The 23,590-nt window shown below is 50.4% G+C and overlaps 1 protein-coding gene across 1 annotated transcript; it reads right to left on the reverse strand.

Annotated features, from left to right (window-relative positions):
• Positions 1-3,472: 3,472 nt before the first annotated feature.
• On the reverse strand, positions 3,473-23,583 carry LOC149432953 (uncharacterized; the record flags this gene model as incomplete). Its single annotated transcript, XM_089664773.1, has 7 exons — positions 22,190-23,583; positions 19,154-19,248; positions 13,285-13,327; positions 12,525-12,558; positions 8,674-8,748; positions 5,245-5,379; positions 3,473-3,544 (listed from the first exon to the last, which is right to left on the reverse strand). Coding segments are annotated over exons 1-7 (1,848 nt in total), but the record flags the coding sequence as incomplete, so codon positions are not given.
• Positions 23,584-23,590: the final 7 nt, after the last annotated feature.

Here is a 23,590-nt window from a genome sequence, read left to right on the forward strand (position 1 = left end):
ATACAATCCCTCCAACATTCCATCATAGGAAGCATACAATCCCTCCAACATTCCATCATACGGAGCATACAATCCCTCCAACATTCCATCATACGGAGCATACAATCCCTCCAACATTCCATCATATGGAGCATACAATCCCTCCAACATTCCATCATACGGAGCATACAATCCCTCCAACATTCCATCATACGGAGCATACAATCCCTCCAACATTCCATCATACGGAGCATACAATCCCTCCAACATTCCATCATACGGAGCATACAATCCCTCCAACATTCCATCATACGGAGCATACAATCCCTCCAACATTCCATCATACGGAGCATACAATCCCTCCAACATTCCATCATACGGAGCATACAATCCCTCCAACATTCCATCATACGGAGCATACAATCCCTCCAACATTCCATCATACGGAGCATACAATCCCTCCAACATTCCATCATACGGAGCATACAATCCCTCCAACATTCCATCATACGGAGCATACAATCCCTCCAACATTCCATCATAGGAAGCATACAATCCCTCCAACATTCCATCATAGGAAGTATACAATCCCTCCAACATTCCATCATACGGAGCATACAATCCCTCCAACATTCCATCATACGGAGCATACAATCCCTCCAACATTCCATCATACGGAGCATACAATCCCTCCAACATTCCATCATACGGAGCATACAATCCCTCCAACATTCCATCATACGGAGCATACAATCCCTCCAACATTCCATCATACGGAGCATACAATCCCTCCAACATTCCATCATATGGAGCATACAATCCCTCCAACATTCCATCATACGGAGCATACAATCCCTCCAACATTCCATCATACGGAGCATACAATCCCTCCAACATTCCATCATACGGAGCATACAATCCCTCCAACATTCCATCATACGGAGCATACAATCCCTCCAACATTCCATCATACGGAGCATACAATCCCTCCAACATTCCATCATACGGAGCATACAATCCCTCCAACATTCCATCATACGGAGCATACAATCCCTCCAACATTCCATCATACGGAGCATACAATCCCTCCAACATTCCATCATAGGAAGCATACAATCCCTCCAACATTCCATCATAGGAAGCATACAATCCCTCCAACATTCCATCATACGGAGCATACAATCCCTCCAACATTCCATCATACGGAGCATACAATCCCTCCAACATTCCATCATACGGAGCATACAATCCCTCCAACATTCCATCATACGGAGCATACAATCCCTCCAACATTCCATCATACGGAGCATACAATCCCTCCAACATTCCATCATACGGAGCATACAGTCCCTCCAACATTCCATCATACGGAGCATACAATCCCTCCAACATTCTTGCTCTCTAATGTAACACCTTATGTGTTCAAAACTACCCGGGGGGGGGAGGGGTTGCTCACCTCCTTTGTTGGACCTCTTGGATAAGCAATACATAATTTTGAAATCCACCTCCAAGATTTCTTTACAGAGATTACCTTTTGATGTGCTTGGTATTTTACTCAAACAGGAGCAAAAAAAAAAAAACAATGTCCATAGTGCTTTTCATAAAAACCTTTAAAAACATATTTACATACTTATCAGCCTGTATAATCCTTCCAATAGCTCCAAGTTCTAAAGGTACAGTAGGTACCAACTGCATCAAAGCCAGTGGTCAGGGAGGAATCACTTTGAGGCAACTGGCCAGAGAGGGATCACTTTGAGGCAGCTGGCCAGAGAGGGATCACTTTGAGGCAGCTGGCCAGAGAGGGATCACTTTGAGGCAGCTGGCCAGAGAGGGATCACTTTGAGGCAGCTGGCCAGAGAGGGATCACTTTGAGGCAGCTGGCCAGAGAGGGATCACTTTGAGGCAGCTGGCCAGAGAGGGATCACTTTGAGGCAGCTGGCCAGAGAGGGATCACTTTGAGGCAGCTGGCCAGAGAGGGATCACTTTGAGGCAGTTGGCCAGAGAGGGATCACTTTGAGGCAGTTGGCCAGAGAGAGATTACTTTGAGGCAGTTGGCCAGAGCAGGATTGCTTGGACACAGTTGGCCAGAGAGGGATCACTTTGATGCTGTTGGCGAGAGAGGGTTCGCTGTGATGTAGTTGTCCAGAGAGGGATCACTTTGATGCTGTTGGCCAGAGAGATATCACTTTGAGGCAGTTGGCCAGAGAGGGATCACTTTGATGCTGTTGATGAGAGAGGGCTCACTTTGATGTAGTTGGCCATAGAGGGATCACTTTGAGGCAGTTGGCCAGAGAGCGATCACTTGAACACAGTTGGCCAGAGAGGGATCATTTGGACACAATTGGCCAGAGAGGGATCATTTGGACACAATTGGCCAGAGAGGTATCACTTGGACACAGTTGGTCAGAGAGGGATCACTTTGATGCTGTTGGCCAGACAGGGATCACTTGGACGCAGTTGGCCTGCTTGAACATTTATTGAGATATATGAGAACTAAGAATCCTTTTTTAAAAGAAAGTGTTTGTATGTAAGGGTTAACAAGTGGCTACACACCTTTTGTACCTCATGTGGTATAGATATGAGACCCTGTACCATGCAGCACACAGCAGAAGAAGACCATAGAGCACCTTTCTCAGGCTTTTTTTTTTTTTTCTTTTTTTACCAAGGAGGAAGCCTTTAAATAATTTTTAGGTCTTGGAGAACCATGGGTTAAATTGTATCTCCAACTCAAAGCTAATTAGTGTGACTAGCAATTTTTATAGTATATTGTTAGTCAGTAAAGAAATGTGGTCAGTGGAGAAGTGCCCTGTTGCTTTGGTGGTCAGCGGGTGAAGAACCCCTTTGGAATGGTGGTTGGTGGTAGGAGGGTCCCCTTATAGAAAGCTAAAAACATCACTGGTATTCAGGGAGTGACTTACCAGGAAATTTGAGAGAAAAGGATCTACTGGTCCCATGGCAATGGCTCTAGCAAGTTATATTGGTGCTGTAACTATGTAGGCACCATGTGGAAGGAGATCAGTTCCTGGGTGCTCAAAAAACCCATAACCACCTCTGAAGGAACCCTAGTATCCAAGAAAGGTGCAATCCACCTAAGCTGGACAGTAACAGACTTTACAAAATGTGGAACAATGGACCACCGCATTATATCTCACAGACCTATCATCAAAATCAGCCCTAGTTCACCCACATGCTGATCCTGAGGACATCAGCAGGTTAATTCTGACCTTCTCACACATACAATCAGCCCTCTCATCCATAGAACACATCAAAGGAATGAAAACTCCATAAAAGGTCAGTTGTGTTGCACCACCATGGGTATCGGAGTGCCCACAGATGGACCCTTTCCTAATATACAGTTCCCTCCAGTAGGCAATGGGTTTCCACCACCAATGGGATTTAATGAGATAATAATTATAAAATTATTAGGTTCTGTTAAAAAAAAAAAGTTAATTAAATTCTGTGTACTGGAATAGTCCCGTCATTTAGGACTTACCTTAGAAAAGTCACCAATAAGGTCGTCTTCCTCATTGCTGGTAGCATTGAAGGTTGGACTGACGTCACCCACCTTAAACAAGCAGAAGATATGGGATGTGATATGAGATGTAGGGTCTTGTTTAGGAACACCATTAACCACTAGACATTTGTGAATGCTAATTAGAAAGTAGTCGCATAATGTGATTGGTTGCTATGGGCAACACATACAGCTTTTTGTGATTCTGATTAAAAGTACTATTTAAAGTCCAACTCTGGGTACTCTGGACAACTGAAAAAAAACCTCTTGCAGTGGAGACCCTTACAAACACTGCAAGGGTTAAATGCTCCTTAGGTCTGGAGGAGGATACTTACCTGACTTTGTGCTCCAGCAGGCTCTAGTGTTGCCCTCTTCTCCTCAAAGCTCAGGTCTGAACAGAACCTTGACGTCATCACGTACAGTGTGGGGCTATTAAATCTATATATTATTATTATATAGTATTTATACAGCGCCAAAGGGTTTGCTCAGCGCTGTACAATAGCAAGGGGGACAGAACATGAGACAAGACAGAAACAATACAATACACGAGGGGTTCGAGGGCCCTGATCTTTCGAGCTTACAGTCTAGGAGGGAGGGGATAGTGGTACAGGAGGAAGTGGCTGTGGGGGATGGAATGGTGGGAGGAGTGGAGGAAGTCAGTTGTTAGGTGAGGGTGGGGTAGGCTTCCCTGAAGAGGTGGGTTTTCAGGGTACACCTGAAGGTGAGGAGGGTAGGTGACAGTCGGATGGATTGGGGCAGGGAGTTCCAGAGGATGGGGGAAGTCCTCGAGAAATCCTGGAGAAATCCTGCAATCGGGCGTGGGAGGAGGAGACCAGGGAGCTAGAGAGTAGGAGGTCCTGTGAGGAGCGGAGGGCAGGTAGGGTAGTATCTGGGTATCAGGTCGGTTATGTAGTTTGGGGCGGCATTGTGAATGGCTTTGTAGGTCAGAGTTAGCAGTTTGAATTTGATGCGTTGGGCAATCGGGAGCCAATGAAGGGATTGGCAGAGGGGGTGGAGCCAGTGAAGGGATTGGCAGAGGGGGGAGGCAGATGTGGAACGGTTGGTGAGGTGGATGAGTCTCGCCGCTGAGTTCAGGATAGACTGGAGTGGGGATAGCGTTTGTTTGGGTAGGCCGGTGAGGAGGGAGTTGCAGTAGTCCAGGCGTGAGACGATGAGGGAGTGTACGAGTTGTTTAGTAGTGTCTGGGGTTAGGAACGTACGTATCTTGAAGATGTTGCGGAGGTGGAGCCTGCATGATCTTGATAGTGATTGGACGTGAGGTAGGAAGGAAAGGTTTGAGTCCAGGGTGACACCCAAGACTTTGGCATGTGGGGTGGGAGTGATGGTGGAGTTGTTAGTATTACATATTAATATTTTAAAGATCTCTCTGTTTCAGCAAGGGAGAAGAAACAGAGAGATTGTTCCCTCTGTACAGGGCCTGTGTTGTTTGTCAACACAGAGCTCTGGGCTGTGATTGGACACGGCCGATCAGCAGGTCCATGAATCATTGGCTGGGACCTGCTGGGGGCGTCTCCCACGCATGAGTACCCTACCCCAGTATCTAGGACCTTTAATAATTGGCACGTATGTGCGGGAAACCCACACGCATGGACAGATGTTCTACAGGTCTCATAAAACTGCTTTCCGGGATCCTGGGAAGTGGGACGTGGGCGTCCCAGGAGGCAGCAGGGAGAGGGGGATATGAGGAAGATATGAGGATATGAACTCCAGCAGCGATCTTGGGAAGACTTTACCGTAAGCATTTTATTATCAGAGTCACTGGTCCGTGCGATGGATCTTTCTTTCCCCTCCTCCGTTCTGTGACTTTGTGGTCTCCCTGCCAGCTCCGGGCTGGTGAACAATTCCGAAAGCTTCATCCTGGATTTTTTCTTTAGAAGAAACGAAAATAATGATCTATTCTATTCTCTCCATTCCAGGAATTTACTTCCAAAGCGACAAGGAAAACCGGTCGGTGAACTATTAAATCTGCAGCAAACGCTGCAGCCATGCCAAAGTCACAAAGTATTCTTACATTACCTTAAAGAGGAACTCTGGGCAGATATAAAAGACACCGACCAATGACGTTCTGTATCCATTGTGACATATTTATAAGGAGGTGAGTGTGACACTCCCCAAACATTCGGTGGTGAGGAATCACTAGAGAAGATTCACCTGCAGTGAATGTTATAAATATCCTCCAAATTGTACTTAAATAAATGGCAGTAGTCGCTTAACCCCCTCATGACCAGGGTTTTGTGAAGCTTCCAGAATCCCTACCTTCCAATGGTACTTGCAGCATCCCTACCAGAACATCCAGAGTCCCTACCTTGCAATGGTACTCCCAGAATCCTTACTAGGACTTCCAGTGGTGCTTGCAGAATCCCTGCCAGAACTTCCAGAATCCCTACCTTCCAATGGTACTTGCAGCATCCCTACCAGAACTTCCAGAATCCCTACCTTCCAATGGTACTGGCACGATCCCTGCCAGAACTTCCAGAATCCCTACCTTCCAATGGTACTTGCAGCATCCCTACCAGAACTTACAGAATCCCTACCTTCCAATGGTACTTGCAGCATCCCTACCAGAACTTCCAGAATCCCTACCTTCCAATGGTACTGGCACGATCCCTGCCAGAACTTCCAGAATCCCTACCTTCCAATGGTACTTGCAGCATCCCTACCAGAACTTCCAGAATCCCTACCTTCCAATGGTACTGGCACGATCCCTGCCAGAACTTCCAGAGTCGCTACCTTCCAATGGTACTTGCAGCATCCCTACCAGAACTTCCAGAATCCCTACCTTCCAATGGTACTTGCAGCATCCCTACCAGAACTTCCAGAATCCCCACCTTCCAATGGTAATGGCACGATCCCTGCCAGAACTTCCAGAGTCCCTACCTTCCAATGGTACTCACAGAATCCCTAGCAGAACTTCCAGAATCCCTACCTTCCAAGGGTGTTTACAGCATCCCTACCAGAACTTCCAATGGTAATCCCAGAATCCTTACTAGAACTTCCAGTGGTGCTTGCAGAATCCCTGCCAGGACTTCCAGAATCCCTACCTTCCAACGGCACTTGCAGCATCCCTACTAGAACTTCCAGGATCCCTGCCTTCCAATAGTACTGGCACGATCCCAACTAGAACTTCCAGACGCCCTACCTTGCAGTGGTTTTTGCAGGATCTCTACCAGAACTTCCAGAATCCCTACCTTCCGATGGTATTCACAGGATCCCTACCAGAACTTCCAATGATAATTCCAGAATCCCAACCTTCCAATGGTACTCGCAATATCCCTATCAGAAGTTCCAAAATACCTACCTTCTAATAGTGCTTGCAGATTCCATACCAGAACTTCCAATGATACTTGCTGAATCCCTGCCAAGACTTCATTAATCCCTACCTTCCAATGGTACTTGCAGCATCCCTAGCAGAACTTCCAGAATCCCTACTTTCCAATAGTACTCACAGGATCACTACCAGAACTTCAAGAACCCCTACCTTCCAAGGGTGTTTGCAGCATCCCTAGCAGAACTTTCAGAATCCCTACCTTCCAATGGTACTGGCACAATCCCTACCAGAACTTCCAGAATCCCTACCTTCCAATGGTACTCGCAGGATCTCTACCAGAACTTTCAATTATACTTCCAGTTTCCCTACCTTCCAGTGGTACTTGCAGCATCCCTAGCAAAACTTCCAGAATCCCTGCTTTCCAATGGTACTCATAGGATCCTTAGAAGAACTTCAAGAGTCCCTACCTTCCAAGGGTGTTTGCAGCATCCCTACCAGAACTTCTAATGGTACTCCCAGAAATCTTACTAGAACTTCCAGTGCAGAATCCTTGCCAGGAACTCCAGAATCCTTATCTTCCAATGGAACTGTCACGATCCCTACCAGAACTTCCAGAATCCCTACCTTCCAGTGGTTCTTTCAGGATCTCTACCAGAACTTCCAGAATCCCTACCCTTCAATGGTATTCGCAGGATCCCTATCAGAGCTTCCAATGATACTTCCAGAATTCCTACCTTCCAATGGTACTTGCAGGATCCTTAGTAGAACTTCCAGAATCCCTACCTTCCGAGGGTGTTTGCAGCATCCCTAACAGATCTTCCAATGATACGTACAGAATCCCTACCTTCCAATGGTACTTGCAACATCCCTACCAGAACTTCCAGTGATACTTACAGAATCCTTACCTTCTAATGGTGCCTTCAGATTCCATACCAGAACTTCCAGTGATACTTACAGCATCCCTAACAGAACTTCCAGTGGTACTTGCAGAATCCCTGCCAGGACTTCCAGAATTCCTACCTTCCAATCACACTCACAGAACTACCAGAATCCCTACCCTTCAATGGTATTCGCAGGATCCCTATCAGAGCTTCCAATGATTCTTCCAGAATCCCTACCTTCCAATGATGGTCACATCATCTCCTAAGTGGAGCTTCCAATGGTACTTGCAGAATCCCTGCCAGGACCTGACTACTCCCTTATTTGCAGCATTGTTAGCAGTCTCCACACTGTGGCATTTTCATTCCAGCCACCATCTTTGGTGAGGTGATCCTCAGGGACGTGATCTGATGTCAGTTTGCGGCTAAGTGAATAGGGATCAATAAGATTTCCCTCCCGTCTCCACCATCAAGAACTCTGGTGAAGACCATCTGCCACTTAGATTCTGCACCTTGGGATAAACCTGTGTGACCTGCCAGGGAACACCCTAACAATGTGGATTGTCCTGTGGGTCTTCTTCCCTCAATTATTACAGGAACGTAGAATGGTTTGGTTTGGCTTGGGTTGGCTTTCTTCTTCTGTCGGCCTGCTCCCTATACCTCTCCTCTGTGAGAACTGAATACACAGCCTGTGGTGAGGAAGGTGAATGCAGATGGAGTGGAGATCCGGAGAGTGCAATGGTAGTGAGTAGTAAACACTTTCACTGCTGTAACTCGGTATCTGTGTTCCCAGCTGGCAGAGGTCTGGAGAGCACCTAACAGCCAGCTATACCCAGGGTAAGTCCTCCAACAGACTGTGGCTCTTTACTGATCAGAGAGACATGGCACTTTGGCTTGAGGGATGTCCAGGGAGGCAGCAGAGCTCTGGCTACAGGGCTAGAAGCTGCCATTTGGAAATCCAGAACCAATCTCTTGGTATCTGCTTTAACCAACCTCTCTGGCCATTCTAGGCCTACCTTTCTGGTGTCTGCTTGGCATCTGTTCTCCTCCTTGGCTCTCATGTTTGCTCTTCTTGTCGCCTTCTTCTTTATCTAAAATAATAAAAAAATAACTCCAACACAATTTCCAGACGGATCTATGTAATGTGTTCAGTTACACAATCATTTTTATTTTGCAGTGTAATAATACATAGGGCCATGGCTTTTTTTCTCAGAGAATAGGTGCAGGAACTCGTCCTTCTGAGTCACCTTTGTCTCCACCCCCTACCCACCTCCGAGCACCGTCCCATGTTTCCACCCCATACCCACCTCAGAGCACCGTCCCATGGTTCCACCCCATACCCACCTCTGAGCACCGTCCCATGATTCCACCCCATACCCACCTCCAAGCACCATCCCTTGGTTCCACCCATACCCACCTCCGAGCACCGTCCCATGGTTCCACCCCATACCCACCTCCAAGCACCGTCCCATGAATCCACCCCTTACCCACCTCCAAGCACCGTCCCATGGTTCCACCCCATACCCACCTCCAAGCACCGTCACATGGTTCCACCCCATACCCACCTCCGAGCACCGTCCCATGGTTCCACCCCATACCCACCTCCAAGCACCGTCCCATGGTTCCACCCCATACCCACCTCCAAGCACCGTCCCATGGTTCCACCCCATACCCACCTCCAAGCACCGTCCCTTGGTTCCACCCCATACCCACCTCCAAGCACTGTCCCATGGTTCCACCCCTTACCCACCTCCCATGGTTCCACCCCATATCCACCTCCAAGCACCGTCCCATGGTTCCACTCCATACCCACCTCCAAGCACTGTCCCATGGTTCCACTCCATACCCACCTCCAAGCACTGTCCCATGGTTCCACTCCATACCCACCTCCAAGCACCGTCCCATGGTTCCACCCCATACCCACCTCCAAGCCCCTGCCCCGTGGTTCCACCCCATACCCACCTCCAAGCACCGTCCCATGGTTCCACCCCATACGCACCTCCAAGCACCGTCCCATGGTTCCACCCCATACGCACCTCCAAGCACCGTCCCATGGTTCCACCCCATACCCACCTCCAAGCACCGTCCCATGGTTCCACCCCATACCCACCTCCAAGCACCGTCCCATGGTTCCACCCCATACGCACCTCCAAGCACCGTCCCATGGTTCCACCCCATACCCACCTCCAAGCACCGTCCCATGGTTCCACCCCATACCCACCTCCAAGCACCGTCCCATGGTTCCACCCCATACCCACCTCCAAGCACCGTCCCATGGTTCCACCCCATACGCACCTCCAAGCACCGTCCCATGGTTCCACCCCATACCCACCTCCAAGCACTGTCCCATGGTTCCACCCCTTACCCACCTCCCATGCTGCCCCTTTTAGAGAATACAGAACCAAGTATCATTTTATAGTGCCAGTAATTTGTATGGAATCTGTTAATGATAACAAGAAAAGCAGTAAAATAGATCCCCTTCAGCCAACAAGACACTCCTCCCCCCCCAACCAGCAAATATAGATCTCCCCAGCAACAATAGATCCACCCAAACAACGATAATCCCCAGCAGCAACAACAGATCTCCCCGGCGTCAGTAAACCCCTCCCTCAACAGCAGATCTCTCCCAGCAAAAAATTATCCCCCCAGAAACATTAGAACCCCTAGCAACAATAGATCCCTAACCAGCAGCAACAGAACCCCCCCAGCAACAATAGCTTTCCACGCAAATATAGATCCCCCCAGTATCAACGGATCCCTCAGTAGCCAGCATTAATAGACCCTCCAGCACACCCCAGCAACCCTTGCTGTTACATACATTCAGTGCTGGAGGTGCCGGAACAGCGTTCCCCCCACTGAAAAAAATCCCTGCACAGGACACATGCCTTCCAGTGCTGCTAGGGCAGGGGTGTCAAACTGGCGGCCTTCCAGCTGTTGCAAAACTACAATTCCCATAATGCCTCTGCCTTTGGGAGTCATGCTTGTAACTGTCAATCTTGCTCAGTGGTGACAGTGAGGGGGGTGTACAGATGTGGGGTTCAGAGGGAGGGGGATGGGGCTCAGTGGTGACAGTGAGGGGGGTGTACAGATGTGGGGTGCAGAGGGAGGGGGATGGGGGCGGGACACAGTGGTGACAGTGAGGGGCGGTGTACAGGTGTGGGGTGCAGAGGGAGGGGGATGGGGGCGGGACACAGTGGTGACAGTGAGGGGTGTGTACAGATGTGGGGTGCAGAAGGAGGGGGATGGGGGTGGGGCACAGTGGTGACAGTGAGGGGCGGTGTACAGGTGTGCGGTGCGGTGCAGAGGGAAGGGGGTGGGGCACAGTGGTGACAGTGAGGGGTGGTGTACAGGTGTGCGGTGCAGAGGGAGGGGGATGGGGGTGGGGCACAGTGGTGACAGTGAAGTGAGGGGGGTGTACAGGTGTGCGGTGCAGAGGGAGGGATGGGGGTGGGGCACACTGGTGACAGGGAGGGGTGGTGTACAGGCGTGCGGTGCAGAGGGAGGGGCACAATTGGGGCACAGTGGTGACAGTGAGGGGCGGTGTGCGGTGCACAGGGAGGGGGATGGGGCACAGTGTTGACAGTGAGGGGCGGTGTGCGGTGCAGAGGGAGGGGGATGGGGCACAGTGGTGACAGTGAGGGGCGGTGTACAGGTGTGCGGTGCAGAGGGAGGGGGATGGGGCTCAGTGAGGGGCGGTGTACAGGTGTGCGGTGCAGAGGGATGGGGGTGGGGTACAGTGGTGACAGTGAGGGGCGGTGTACAGGTGTGCAGTGCAGAGGGAGGGGGATGGGGGTGGGGCACAGTGGTGACAGTGAGGAGGGTGTACAGGTGTGGGGTGCAGAGGGAGGGGGATGGGGCACAGTGGTGACAGTGAGGGGCGGTGTACAGGTGTGCGGTGCAGAGGGAGGGGGATGGGGTGGGGCACAGTCTTGATAGCAAGGGGCGGTGTACAGGTATGGGGTGCAGAGGGAAGGTGATGGGGTTGGGGCTCAGTGGTAACAGTGAGGGGCGGTGTACAGGTGTGCGGTGCAGAGGGAGGGGGATGGGGCTCAGTGAGGGGCGGTGTACAGGTGTGCGGTGCAGAGGGAGGGGGATGGGGCACAATGGTGACAGTGGGGGGCGGTGTACAGGTGTGCGGTGCAGAGGGAGGGGGAGGCGAATTGGGGCGGGGCTCAGTGGTGACAGTGAGGGGCGGTGTACAGGTGTGCAGAGGGAAGGGGGTGGGGCACAGTGGTGACAGTGAGGGGCGGTGTATAGGTGTGTGGTGCAGAGGGAGGGGGAGGAGAATTGGGGCAGGACTCAGTGGTGACAGTGAGGAACGGTGTACGGGTGTGTGGTGCGGTGCAGAGGGAGGGGGGTGGGGCACAGTGGTGACAGTGGGGGGCGTTGTACAGGTGTGCGGTGCAGAGGGAGGGGGGTGGGGCACAGTGGTGACAGTGAGGGGCGGTGTACAGGTGTGTGGTGCAGAGGAAGAGGGATAGTGGTGACAGGTGTTGGGTGTTGGGTGGGGCACAGTTGTACAGGTGTGGGGTGCAGAGGGAGGGGGATGGGGGGTGGGGCTCAGTGGTGACAGTGGGGGGCAGTGTACAGGTGTGCGGTGCAGAGGGAGGGGGGTGGGGCACAGTGGTGATGGTCAGGCAGGTGATGGGAGTTGGCAGGATGATACATTTAAAGGCCATGTCCATTGTAACACAGACTCTCCTGCTGCTGGGACCACCCTGGTTGACCCCCCCCCCCCATGGAGTATGCGCTCTCTTATTTCGGGTTCAGCATCCAGAGTACTGAATATAAGATGAACAGTCCCTCAGAAGGTGTCCCACACCGGACTGTTCTAGTTTTAGGTGGAGTGGGGAAGGTTGGAACTCACCGGTTTGTGGATGGTGGAGACACGTGAGGGATCTCTGTGGGATGAAAGGAAGAAGGCGAGTTATTCGCAATACTCAGATTGTGCAAAATGTCCATTAACCCCCCCCCCCTCCCCCCCCATCCGACTAGGAAATCCTGCAGTGAAGTCGCACAATTTCCAGGTCGGATGGTATTCTGACTCAAGGTGCGGCACAGATGTCACCCCTGAAGTCACGCAGTCACTGCTTTAGAAATCGGTGCGGCTCCGGCTAAGTCAGAACCGCGGCGATATGACCGCTGTAAGGGTGACACTTGCCTTGCAATTTGCAGATCGCATGCCAAGTCGCACCCGGGGTGACCGAGGTCTTCAAGATCAATGCCATTTGTATCAATATCACAGTTTTTTGTGTTTCCAGACAATTCATTCTATGGTGTCACCATTCCGCCTATCTGATGCAGTTACCGTATCATACTGCCCCAAGGAGCTTACAATCTAAGGTTCCCATCCCACCTACTAGAACCATTTTAGACAGAAGCCAGTTATCCTACCACCATGTTTTTGGAGGAGACCCATACAAACTCCATGCAGATAACATCCTGGTTGGGGTTTGAACAGAGGACCCCAGTGCTGCAAGGAGGAAGAGCTACCCATTAAGCTACCATGATACCCCAATAGACCTTCCAAAATGCACAGAAAACTGGGGAACCAGCTGTGGCAGTACCACATGGTTCTTCTAGTATAGTGGGAAGTACATTATATGACCTAACAGATGGCGCCTTACCTTGTGCTGCAGATCTGTGGAGGGGTTGATTCAATTGTAAAATCTAAGCAAGAAAAAAAAAATTAAATGTATTTGCAAACCCAGTTATTACCATGTTAAAGTAGCAGCTGCATCAGCACTGTGCTGTACATAGACTCTGAACTCTGCATTACTGCTGAACCATTGGCGCTTTATAAATACTGTATAATAATAAGAATAATAATTACTGCTGAGCTCTGAATGCTGCATTACATACTGCTAACCTCTGAACTCTGCGCTACTTACCACTGACCTCTGAACTCTGCGTTACTAACTACTGACCTCTGAACTCTGCATTACTTACCTTTGAACTCTGCGCTACTTACCACTGACCTCTAAACTCTGCGCTGCTTACCACTGACCTCTGAACTCTGCGTTACTAACCTGTGAACTCTGCATTACTTACCACTGACCTTTGAACTCTGCGCTACTTACCACTGACCTCTGAACTCTGCGTTACCACTGACCTCTGAACTCTGCGTTACTTACCACTGACCTCTGAACTCTGCGTTACTTACCACTGACCTCTGAACTCTGCGTTACTTACCACTGACCTCTGTGCTACTTACCACTGACCTCTGCGTTACTTACCTCTGCATTACTTACCACTGACCTCTGAACTCTGCGTTATGACTGACCTCTGAACTCTGCGTTACCACTGACCTCTGCATTACTTACCACTGACCTCTGAACTCTGCGTTACCACTGACCTCTGAACTCTGCGTTAGTTACCTCTGCATTACTTACCACTGACCTCTGAACTCTGCGTTACCACGGACCTCTGAACTCTGCATTACTTACCACTGACCTCTGACCTGTGTGTAACATTCTACTGACCCCTGAACTCTTCAAAACTATAATTTTCAAAAGGTTCTTTCTAGGTTATCTCCTAAAAATGAAGTTCCTGCACCCTGGTGATCTTTGTTCTATTTATGTTCAGGTAGATGTCCAGCACTCCAAGGCTGCCTACCCCGGCGCTACAGAAAACTACAGGAGGGGGGCGGAGACAAGACCGGTCACCCTGCACAATGAGAGAGCTCAGCAGCGAGCGGACTTTATTACAGGAAGTCTCACACTGGATTACTGCCCAGATCTGGAGGAAATATACAAAGCTCACCAAGATTCCGGTAAGACCATTTATCCCGGAGTTCAGCTTTAATCCCGATAATAATAATAATACTCTAGCTTAAAAATAGTTTAAACTTTCATAAAAACCACAAAAAAAGATGCGAATGGTCAGGGTTAAAAAACCCTAAAAAAACAGGGATCAGAAAAGGTTGTACAGTGACGGCATACACACGCAGATCTGCCACAACTGCTGGGCTCTGTAGTAGATTCTTGAACCAGAGTCAAATCTGGAAACAAATTTCTCAAAACGTGAGTTCAATGATGGGGTAACCTGACCTTCCGAAACTGTTCCAAGCAATAATCCCATTACAGATCGATCTGGTATCTGCTTATCTCAGTCCATGTTGGCAAAGTTCAAATTCCTGAGACCTGATGATGGGGGGGTGTATATGCTCCCCGAAACGCATTGGATTGATTTGGGCAGGAACCAGTTGTATCATTAAAGTGGTTGGACTCCTCGACATTTGTTTGACGCTGTCATTGGGCTTTGGGATCTACACTCACAGGTTGCTTTGTTAGGTCCACCTTGCTAGTCCCGGGTTGGACCTCCTTTCTCCTTCATTCTTCGTGGCATAGATCCAACAAGATGTTGGAAACGTTCCTCAGAGATATTGGTCCATATTGACATGATGGCATCACGCAGTTGCTGCAGATTTGTTGGCTGCACATCCATGATGGGAATCTCCCGTTCCACCACATCCCAAAGATGCTCTATTGGATGGAGATCTGGTGACTGTGGAGGCCATTGGAGTGCAGTGACCTCATTGTCATGTTCCAGAAACCAGTTGGAGATGATTGGAGCTTTGTGACATGGTGCATTATCCTGCTGGAAGGAGCCATCAGAAGATGGGGACACTGGAGTCATAGAGGGGTGGACATGGTCGGCAACTATATTCAGGTAGGCCGCGGTGTTTAAATGATGCTCAGTTGGTACGAAGGGGCCCAAAGTGTGCCAAGAAAATCTCCTCCACACCATGACACCACCACCAGCCTGAACCATTGATACAAGGCAGGATGGATCCACCATACCATGACACCACCACCAGCCTGAACCATTGATACAAGGCAGGATGGATCCACCACACCATGACACCACCACCACCAGCCTGAACCATTGATACAAGGCAGGATGGATCCACCACACCATGACACCACCACCACCAGCCTGAACCATTGATACAAGGCAGGATGGATCCAACACACCATGACACCACCACCAGCCTGAACCATTGATACAAGGCAGGATGGATCCACCACACCATGACACCACCACCACCAGCCTGAACCATTGATACAAGGCAGGATGGATCCAACACACCATGACACCACCACCAGCCTGAACCATTGATACAAGGCAGGATGGATCCACCACACCATGACACCACCACCACCAGCCTGAACCGTTGATACAAGGCAGGATGGATCCATGCTTTCATGTTTTTTACGTCAAATTCTGACCCTACCATCTGAATGTCGCAGCTGAAATCCAGACTCATCAGACCAGGCGACACTTTTCCAATCTTCTATTGTCCAATCTTGAGCCTGTGTGAATTTCAGCCTCTGTTTCCTGTTCTTAGCTGACAGGAGTGGCCCCCGGTGTGGTCTTCTGCTGCTGTAGCCCATCTGCTTCAAGGTTGAACGTGTTGTGTGTTCAGAGATGGTATTCTGCATACCTTGGGTGTAACAAGTGGTTATTGGAGTTACGGTTGTCTTTCTATCATCTGGAACCAGTCTGCCCATTCTCCTCTGACCTCTGACACCACACAACTGCCGCTCACTGGATATTTTTTCTTTTTTGGACCCTTCTCTGTAAACCCTACAGATGGTTGTGAGTGAAAATCTCAGCAGATCAGCAGTTTTTTAAATACTCAGACCAGCCTGTCTGGCACCAACAACCATGCCAGGTTCAAAGTCACTTAAATCCCCTTTCTTCCCCATTCTGATGCTCGGTTTGAACCTCAGCAAGTCGTCTTCACCACGTCTAGATGCCTCAATGCATTGAGTTTCTGCCATGTGATTGGCTGAGTAGTAATTTGTGGTACCGAGCCATTGAACAGGTGGACCAAATAAAGTGGCTGGTGAGTGTGTATATATAAATATATATACAGTATATCCGCTCACATCTTTGCATGGACCCTCCCATGGTAGTCATGTGACAGTGCAGGAGCACACTCAGATTTACAGATCCTAGCTACAATCAGAAGTACTTTGGTGTTCTAATGTTGAATTTTTGGAGACCACTAGACTCCAGGGGGGACACTCCTATAGGCCCCATTCACACTTGCGAATTGGGCCTTTAGGGAGTAGAAGGGGGAGACCCAGCAGGTGATTGGCTACAGGCAACAGCCTCATTGAAAGCAATGGGTGACCGACCGCCCCCACAGCTAATTGCCGCCTCTTATATGTAATCGCTCGGAGGACACACATGTACATATGTATGCATAGCCGTGTCTTACTTTTAGTGGTGAAATCTTCAGAAAAAACATTACTCGGGCTATAATGTGTGTGGGGGAGGGGGTAGTGGTTCTGTAATGGAGTGGGGGAGGGGGTAGTGGTTCTATAATGGAGTGGGGGAGGGGGTAGTGGTTCTATAATGTGTGTGGGGGAGGGGGTAGTGGTTCTGTAATGCGTGTGGGGGAGGGGGGGTAGTGGTTCTATAATGGAGTGGGGGAGGGGGTAGTGGTTCTATAATGGAGTGGGGGAGGGGGTAGTGGTTCTATAATGTGTGTGGGGGAGGGGGTAGTGGTTCTATAATGGAGTGGGGGAGGGGGTAGTGGTTCTATAATGGAGTGGGGGAGGGGGTAGTGGTTCTATAATGGAGTGGGGGAGGGGGTAGTGGTTCTATAATGGAGTGGGGGAGGGGGTAGTGGTTCTATAATGGAGTGGGGGAGGGGGTAGTGGTTCTATAATGGAGTGGGGGAGGGGGTAGTGGTTCTATAATGTGTGGGGGAGGGGGTAGTGGTTCTATAATGGAGTGGGGGAGGGGGTAGTGGTTCTATAATGTGTGGGGGAGGGGGTAGTGGTTCTCTAATGGAGTGGGGGAGGGGGTAGTGGTTCTATAATACGTGTGGGGGAGGGGGTAGTGGTTCTCTAATGGAGTGGGGGAGGGGGTAGTGGTTCTGTAATGTGTGTGGGGGAGGGGGTAGTAATTCTATAATGGAGTGGGGGAGGGGGTAGTGGTTCTATAATGTGTGGGGGAGGGGGTAGTGGTTCTATAATGGAGTGGGGGAGGGGGTAGTGGTTCTATAATGGAGTGGGGGAGGGGGTAGTGGTTCTATAATGGAGTGGGGGAGGGGGGTAGTGGTTCTATAATGTGTGGGGGAGGGGGTAGTGGTTCTATAATGGAGTGGGGGAGGGGGTAGTGGTTCTATAATGGAGTGGGGGAGGGGGTAGTGGTTCTATAATGGAGTGGGGGAGGGGGTAGTGGTTCTATAATGTGTGGGGGAGGGGGTAGTGGTTCTATAATGGAGTGGGGGAGGGGGTAGTGGTTCTATAATGGAGTGGGGGAGGGGGTAGTGGTTCTATAATGGAGTGGGGGAGGGGGTAGTGGTTCTATAATGTGTGGGGGAGGGGGTAGTGGTTCTATAATGGAGTGGGGGAGGGGCTAGTGGTTCTATAATGGAGTGGGGGAGGGGGTAGTGGTTCTATAATGGAGTGGGGGAGGGGGTAGTGGTTCTATAATGTGTGGGGGAGGGGGTAGTGGTTCTATAATGGAGTGGGGGAGGGGGTAGTGGTTCTATAATGGAGTGGGGGAGGGGGTAGTGGTTCTATAATGGAGTGGGGGAGGGGGTAGTGGTTCTATAATGGAGTGGGGGAGGGGTAGTGGTTCTATAATGGAGTGGGGGAGGGGGGTAGTGGTTCTATAATACGTGTGGGGGGAGGGGGTAGTGGTTCTCTAATGGAGTGGGGGAGGGGGTAGTGGTTCTCTAATGGAGTGGGGGAGGGGGTAGTGGTTCTATAATGGAGTGGGGGAGGGGGTAGTGGTTCTATAATGTGTGGGGGAGGGGGTAGTGGTTCTATAATGTGTGGGGGAGGGGGTAGTGGTTCTATAATGTGTGGGGGAGGGGGTAGTGGTTCTATAATGTGTGGGGGAGGGGGTAGTGGTTCTATAATACGTGTGGGGGAGGGGGTAGTGGTGCTATAATGTGTGGGGGAGGGGGTAGTGGTTCTATAATGGAGTGGGGGAGGGGGTAGTGGTTCTCTAATGGAGTGGGGGAGGGGGTAGTGGTTCTATAATGGAGTGGGGGAGGGGGTAGTGGTTCTATAATGTGTGGGGGAGGGGGTAGTGGTTCTATAATGGAGTGGGGGAGGGGGTAGTGGTTCTATAATGGAGTGGGGGAGGGGGTAGTGGTTCTATAATGGAGTGGGGGAGGGGGTAGTGGTTCTATAATGGAGTGGGGGAGGGGGTAGTGGTTCTATAATGGAGTGGGGGAGGGGGTAGTGGTTCTATAATGGAGTGGGGGAGGGGGTAGTGGTTCTATAATGGAGTGGGGGAGGGGGTAGTGGTTCTATAATGGAGTGGGGGAGGGGGTAGTGGTTCTATAATGGAGTGGGGGAGGGGGTAGTGGTTCTCTAATGGAGTGGGGGAGGGGGTAGCCCCGAGCCGCTGCAGCTGCCATGTAGACGGTTTCAGGTCAGTTTGGGACCCAACGTGCGTCAGACGGTCCTATGGCGGTAATGGACTGGCTGTGTGTGGGGGAGGGGAGGGGGGATACTGACTGACCTGGAAAGGAAGCTGTTCCCATAGTAGTGTGTAGCGGAGTCTGGCTGGGGTTCTCAGAGTCCGGGGAAAGTTTCAGTCTCCTCCTTGGACTGATACTGCAGAGAGATAACAAAGACAGTTAGAAGTCAGTTGTTGAGGGTACCTAAGGTCAGCAGCAACCATACAAATGGCAGTTCATTGATACAAGATATAACGCCCCCCACAAATCCGACTCCCTTGTGCTGTTTGTTGAGGAAGGACCACGGCTGTAGTACTTTTCGTTATCCACTTCAGTACCGGGCACTTCCCCCCCCCCCCCCCCCCCCGGGCCAGTTGTCAGCTTTCAGCGTTGTCGCTCTTTGAACGAACATTGCGCGGTCATGCAACATTGTACCCATATAACATTTTTAGCATTTTTTTTTCAGGCAAACAGAGTTTTTCTTCTGGCGATCTGTAAAGCGGAGTCCCAGTGAAACTGTCAAACAATTAAATCAGCTACAAAAACTGCAGCTTCCGACTTTTAAAAAACAGCCACTTACCTGTCCCTCGGTCCCGTGGTGTCCCCCCCGCATCTTCAGTGTGGGCCCCCGGCTGTGACAGCTTGCGGCTTCACAGCCGGGTGCCCGCTGCCCATGCGCTTTCTGAATGGTCCCGTAGTCTTCTGGGGCCTGTCATGTGTCCCAGAAGACTACGGGGAGGGAGGACAACTTCCCATCGCCCAGGTGATCGCAGCAGAAGTGGGAGGGGCTAGCTTTCAATTTTGGGTACCCGCTTCCCAAAGGTTCCAATCCATAACAGGGAGTGGGGTGCCCTTTTGGGTGGAGCTCCGCCTTATTCACCACTGGGGTTCTTTATTTTGCAAAATCGCGTATATATACACATGATTCTGCGCACAGTATATCTGCTATAGGGCGGACCTTAACCACATCCCGGACACTTCCCCCCCTTCCAGTCCGGACACTTCCCCCCCTTCCAGTCCGGACACTTCCCCCCCTTCCAGTCCGGACACTTTCCCCCCCTTCCAGTCCGGACACTTCCCCCCCTTCCAGTCCAGACGCTTTCCCCCCTTCCAGTCCGGACACTTTCCCCCCTTCCAGTCCGGACACTTTCCCCCCTTCCAGTCCGGACACTTCCCCCCCTTCCAGTCCGGACACTTCCCCCCCTTCCAGTCCGGACACTTCCCCCCCTTCCAGTCCGGACACTTTCCCCCCTTCCAGTCCGGACACTTTCCCCCCCTTCCAGTCCGGACACTTTCCCCCCCTTCCAGTCCGGACGCTTTCCCCCCCCCTTCCAGTCCGGACGCTTTCCCCCCTTCCAGTCCGGACGCTTTCCCCCCTTTCAGTCCGGACGCTTTCCCCCCCCCCTTCCAGTCCGGACGCTTTCCCCCCTTCCAGTCCGGACGCTTTCCCCCCTTTCAGTCCGGACACTTTCCCCCCCCCTTCCAGTCCGGACGCTTTCCCCCCTTCCAGTCCGGACACTTTCCCCCCCTTCCAGTCCGGACGCTTTCCCCCCCCCTTCCAGTCCGGACGCTTTCCCCCCTTCCAGTCCGGACGCTTTCCCCCCTTCCAGTCCGGACGCTTTCCCCCCCTTCCAGTCCGGACACTTTCCCCCCTTCCAGTCCGGACACTTTCCCCCCCTTCCAGTCCGGACACTTTCCCCCCTTCCAGTCCGGACACTTTCCCCCCCTTCCAGTCCGCACGCAGGGGCGGACTGACCATCTGAGCACTCGGGCACTGCCTGAGGGCCCGGGGTCAGTAGGGGGCCCCATGAAATGCCCGTTACCTTTTTTATAGGCTTTTTTAGGTGTGCTTTGAGTTTGGGCAAGGACACAGGGGCCCCATGATCCCCTATTGCCCGGGGGCCCCATGAGTTGTCAGTCCGCCCCTGGTGTTTGGTATGCATTGATACATCACTACAGAAATATGTCCTCTGCGGTCTAGCAAAGGTGTTTCCATTTGTTAATTTTCTTTTTAGATTTGTTATATTTGTTTGATAAGTGCAATGAAATACCTGTCGATCCTGCCAGAAATCTTGCAAGCTGGTAACTTCCTGTGTAGACTGTTACCAGTTACTACTGTACCTAGGTTTCTATGTAGACTACAGAACACCTCCCCCTATGTTATGGAGAGGGGAAGTGTTCTGTAGTGCTAACACACTTCCCGACCAAGGGTGACAACGCTTCTGTAGATACAGTGCACAAGGGAGCGTTGTCACCCTAAAACAGGAAGTGTGTTACTGGCAGGATTATCAGGTGAAAATAAAGGGGGGGAAAAGCCTGAAAACGAATGCAGTCACCACATCTAAGAACTGGTAAGGTGGACTACAGAACACCTCCCCCTATGTTATGGAGAGGGGGAAGTGTTCTGTAGTGCTAACACACTTCCCGACCAAGGGTGACAACGCTTCTGTAGATACAGTGCACAAGGGAGCGTTGTCACCCTAAAACAGGAAGTGTGTTACTGGCAGGATTATCAGGTGAAAATAAAGGGGGGGAAAAGCCTGAAAACGAATGCAGTCACCACATCTAAGAACTGGTAAGGTGGACTACAGAACACCTCCCCCCTATGTTATGGAGAGGGGGAAGTGTTCTGTAGTGCTAACACATTTCCTGTCCAAGGGTGACAACGCTTCCGTAGATACAGTGCACAAGGGAGCGTTGTCACCCTAGGACAGGAAGTGTGTTACTGGCAGGATTAGCAGGTGAAAATAAATGGGGGAAAAGCCTGAAAACGAATGCAGCCACCATATCTAAGGACTGGTAAGGTGGACAACAGAACACCTCCCCTATGTATGGAGAGGGGGAAGTGTTCTGTAGTGCTAACACACTTCCTGTCCAAGGGTGACGCTTCCGTAGATGCAGTGCACAAGGGAGCGTTGTCACCCTAGGACAGGAAGCGTGTTACTGGCAGGATTAGCAGGTGAAAATAAATGGGGGAAAAGCCTGAAAACAAATGCAGCCACCACATCTAAGGACTGGTAAGGTGGAACGTGTTACATTTATGTTCTTGGGTTTAGATACACACTAAACAAACTGTGACACTCCCAGAATCACATTACCTGTCCAGGCAGTGGAGATGGTCCATGTTCCCGGAAAGACAGGTGACAGGTGACAATCCGAGGTCCGGAGAGAAGGTCAGCGCCTCCTCCAGGCTGGTGTCAGAACTGCCATTGTCACTTCTGGTACTTTGTGACCAGTTTATTTCATCCGGACTCCTGTTTCTGATACTTTGTATCTTGTCCAAGTTATCTGGACCTGTGGTTCTGATACTTTGTATCGCAACCATATCATCAGGACTTTTAGTACTGATACTTTGTATCCTGTCCATCTTATCTGGACCTGTGGTTCTGATACTTTGTATCCCAGCCATATCATCCGGACTCCTGATACTGATACTTTGTATCCTGTCCATATCATCTGGATCTTTGGTACTGATACTCAACACGTCTATATCACCCATGCCTCTGGTGCCAATACTTTGCAGCCCGTCCATGTCATCCAGAGTTCTGGTGCCGATACTTTGCAGCCCGTCCATGTCATCCAGAGTTCTGGTGCCGATACTTTGCAACTCATCCTTATTATACAGACTTCTGACGTTGATACTTTGTAACCCGTCAATATCATCCAGACCTTTGGTGCTGATATTTTGTAACCCATTTGCATCATCCAGATGCTTGGTTCTGATACTTTGTAACCTGTCCATATCTTCCAGACCTGTGGTGTTGATAATTTGTATCGCATTCATATTATCCGCACTTCTGATACTGATACTTTCTAACCTCTCCAAATCAACCAGAACTCTGGTGCTGATACTTTTTATCCCGTTCATATTATCTGGCTTTCTGATACTGATACTTTGTAACCTGTCCAAATTATCCTGACCTCTGGTGCTGATACTTTTTATCCCGTCCATGTCATCTGGACTTCTGATACTGATACATTGTAAGCTATTTGCATCATCCTGACCTCTGGTGCTGATACTTTGTAACCTGTCCGAATCATCCAGACCTCTGGTGCTGATACTTTGTATCCCATTCATATTATCCGGACTTCTGATACTTTGTAACCCATTTGTATCATCCAGACACTTGGTGCTGATACTTTGCAACCTGTCCGAATCATCCAGACTTCTGGTGCTAATACTTTTTATCCCGTCCATGTCATCCGGACTTCTGATACTGATACATTGTAACCCATTTGTATCATCCAGACGCTTGGTGCTGATACTTTGTAACCTGTCCGGATCATCCTGACCTCTGGTGCTGATACTTTGTAGCCTGTCTGGATCATCCTGACCTCTGGTGCTGATACTTTGTAGCCTGTCCGGATCATCCTGACCTCTGGTGCTGATACTTTGTAGCCTGTCCGGATCATCCTGACCTCTGGTGCTGATACTTTGTAGCCTGTCCGGATCATCCTGACCTCTGGTGCTGATACTTTGTATCCCATTCATATTATCC

This window comes from Staurois parvus, unplaced genomic scaffold, assembly GCF_062004578.1.
Source record: "Staurois parvus isolate SC_StPar_1 unplaced genomic scaffold, SC_StPar_1.0 ptg002033l, whole genome shotgun sequence".
In the NCBI taxonomy this organism is placed as follows: Eukaryota; Metazoa; Chordata; class Amphibia; order Anura; family Ranidae; genus Staurois; species Staurois parvus.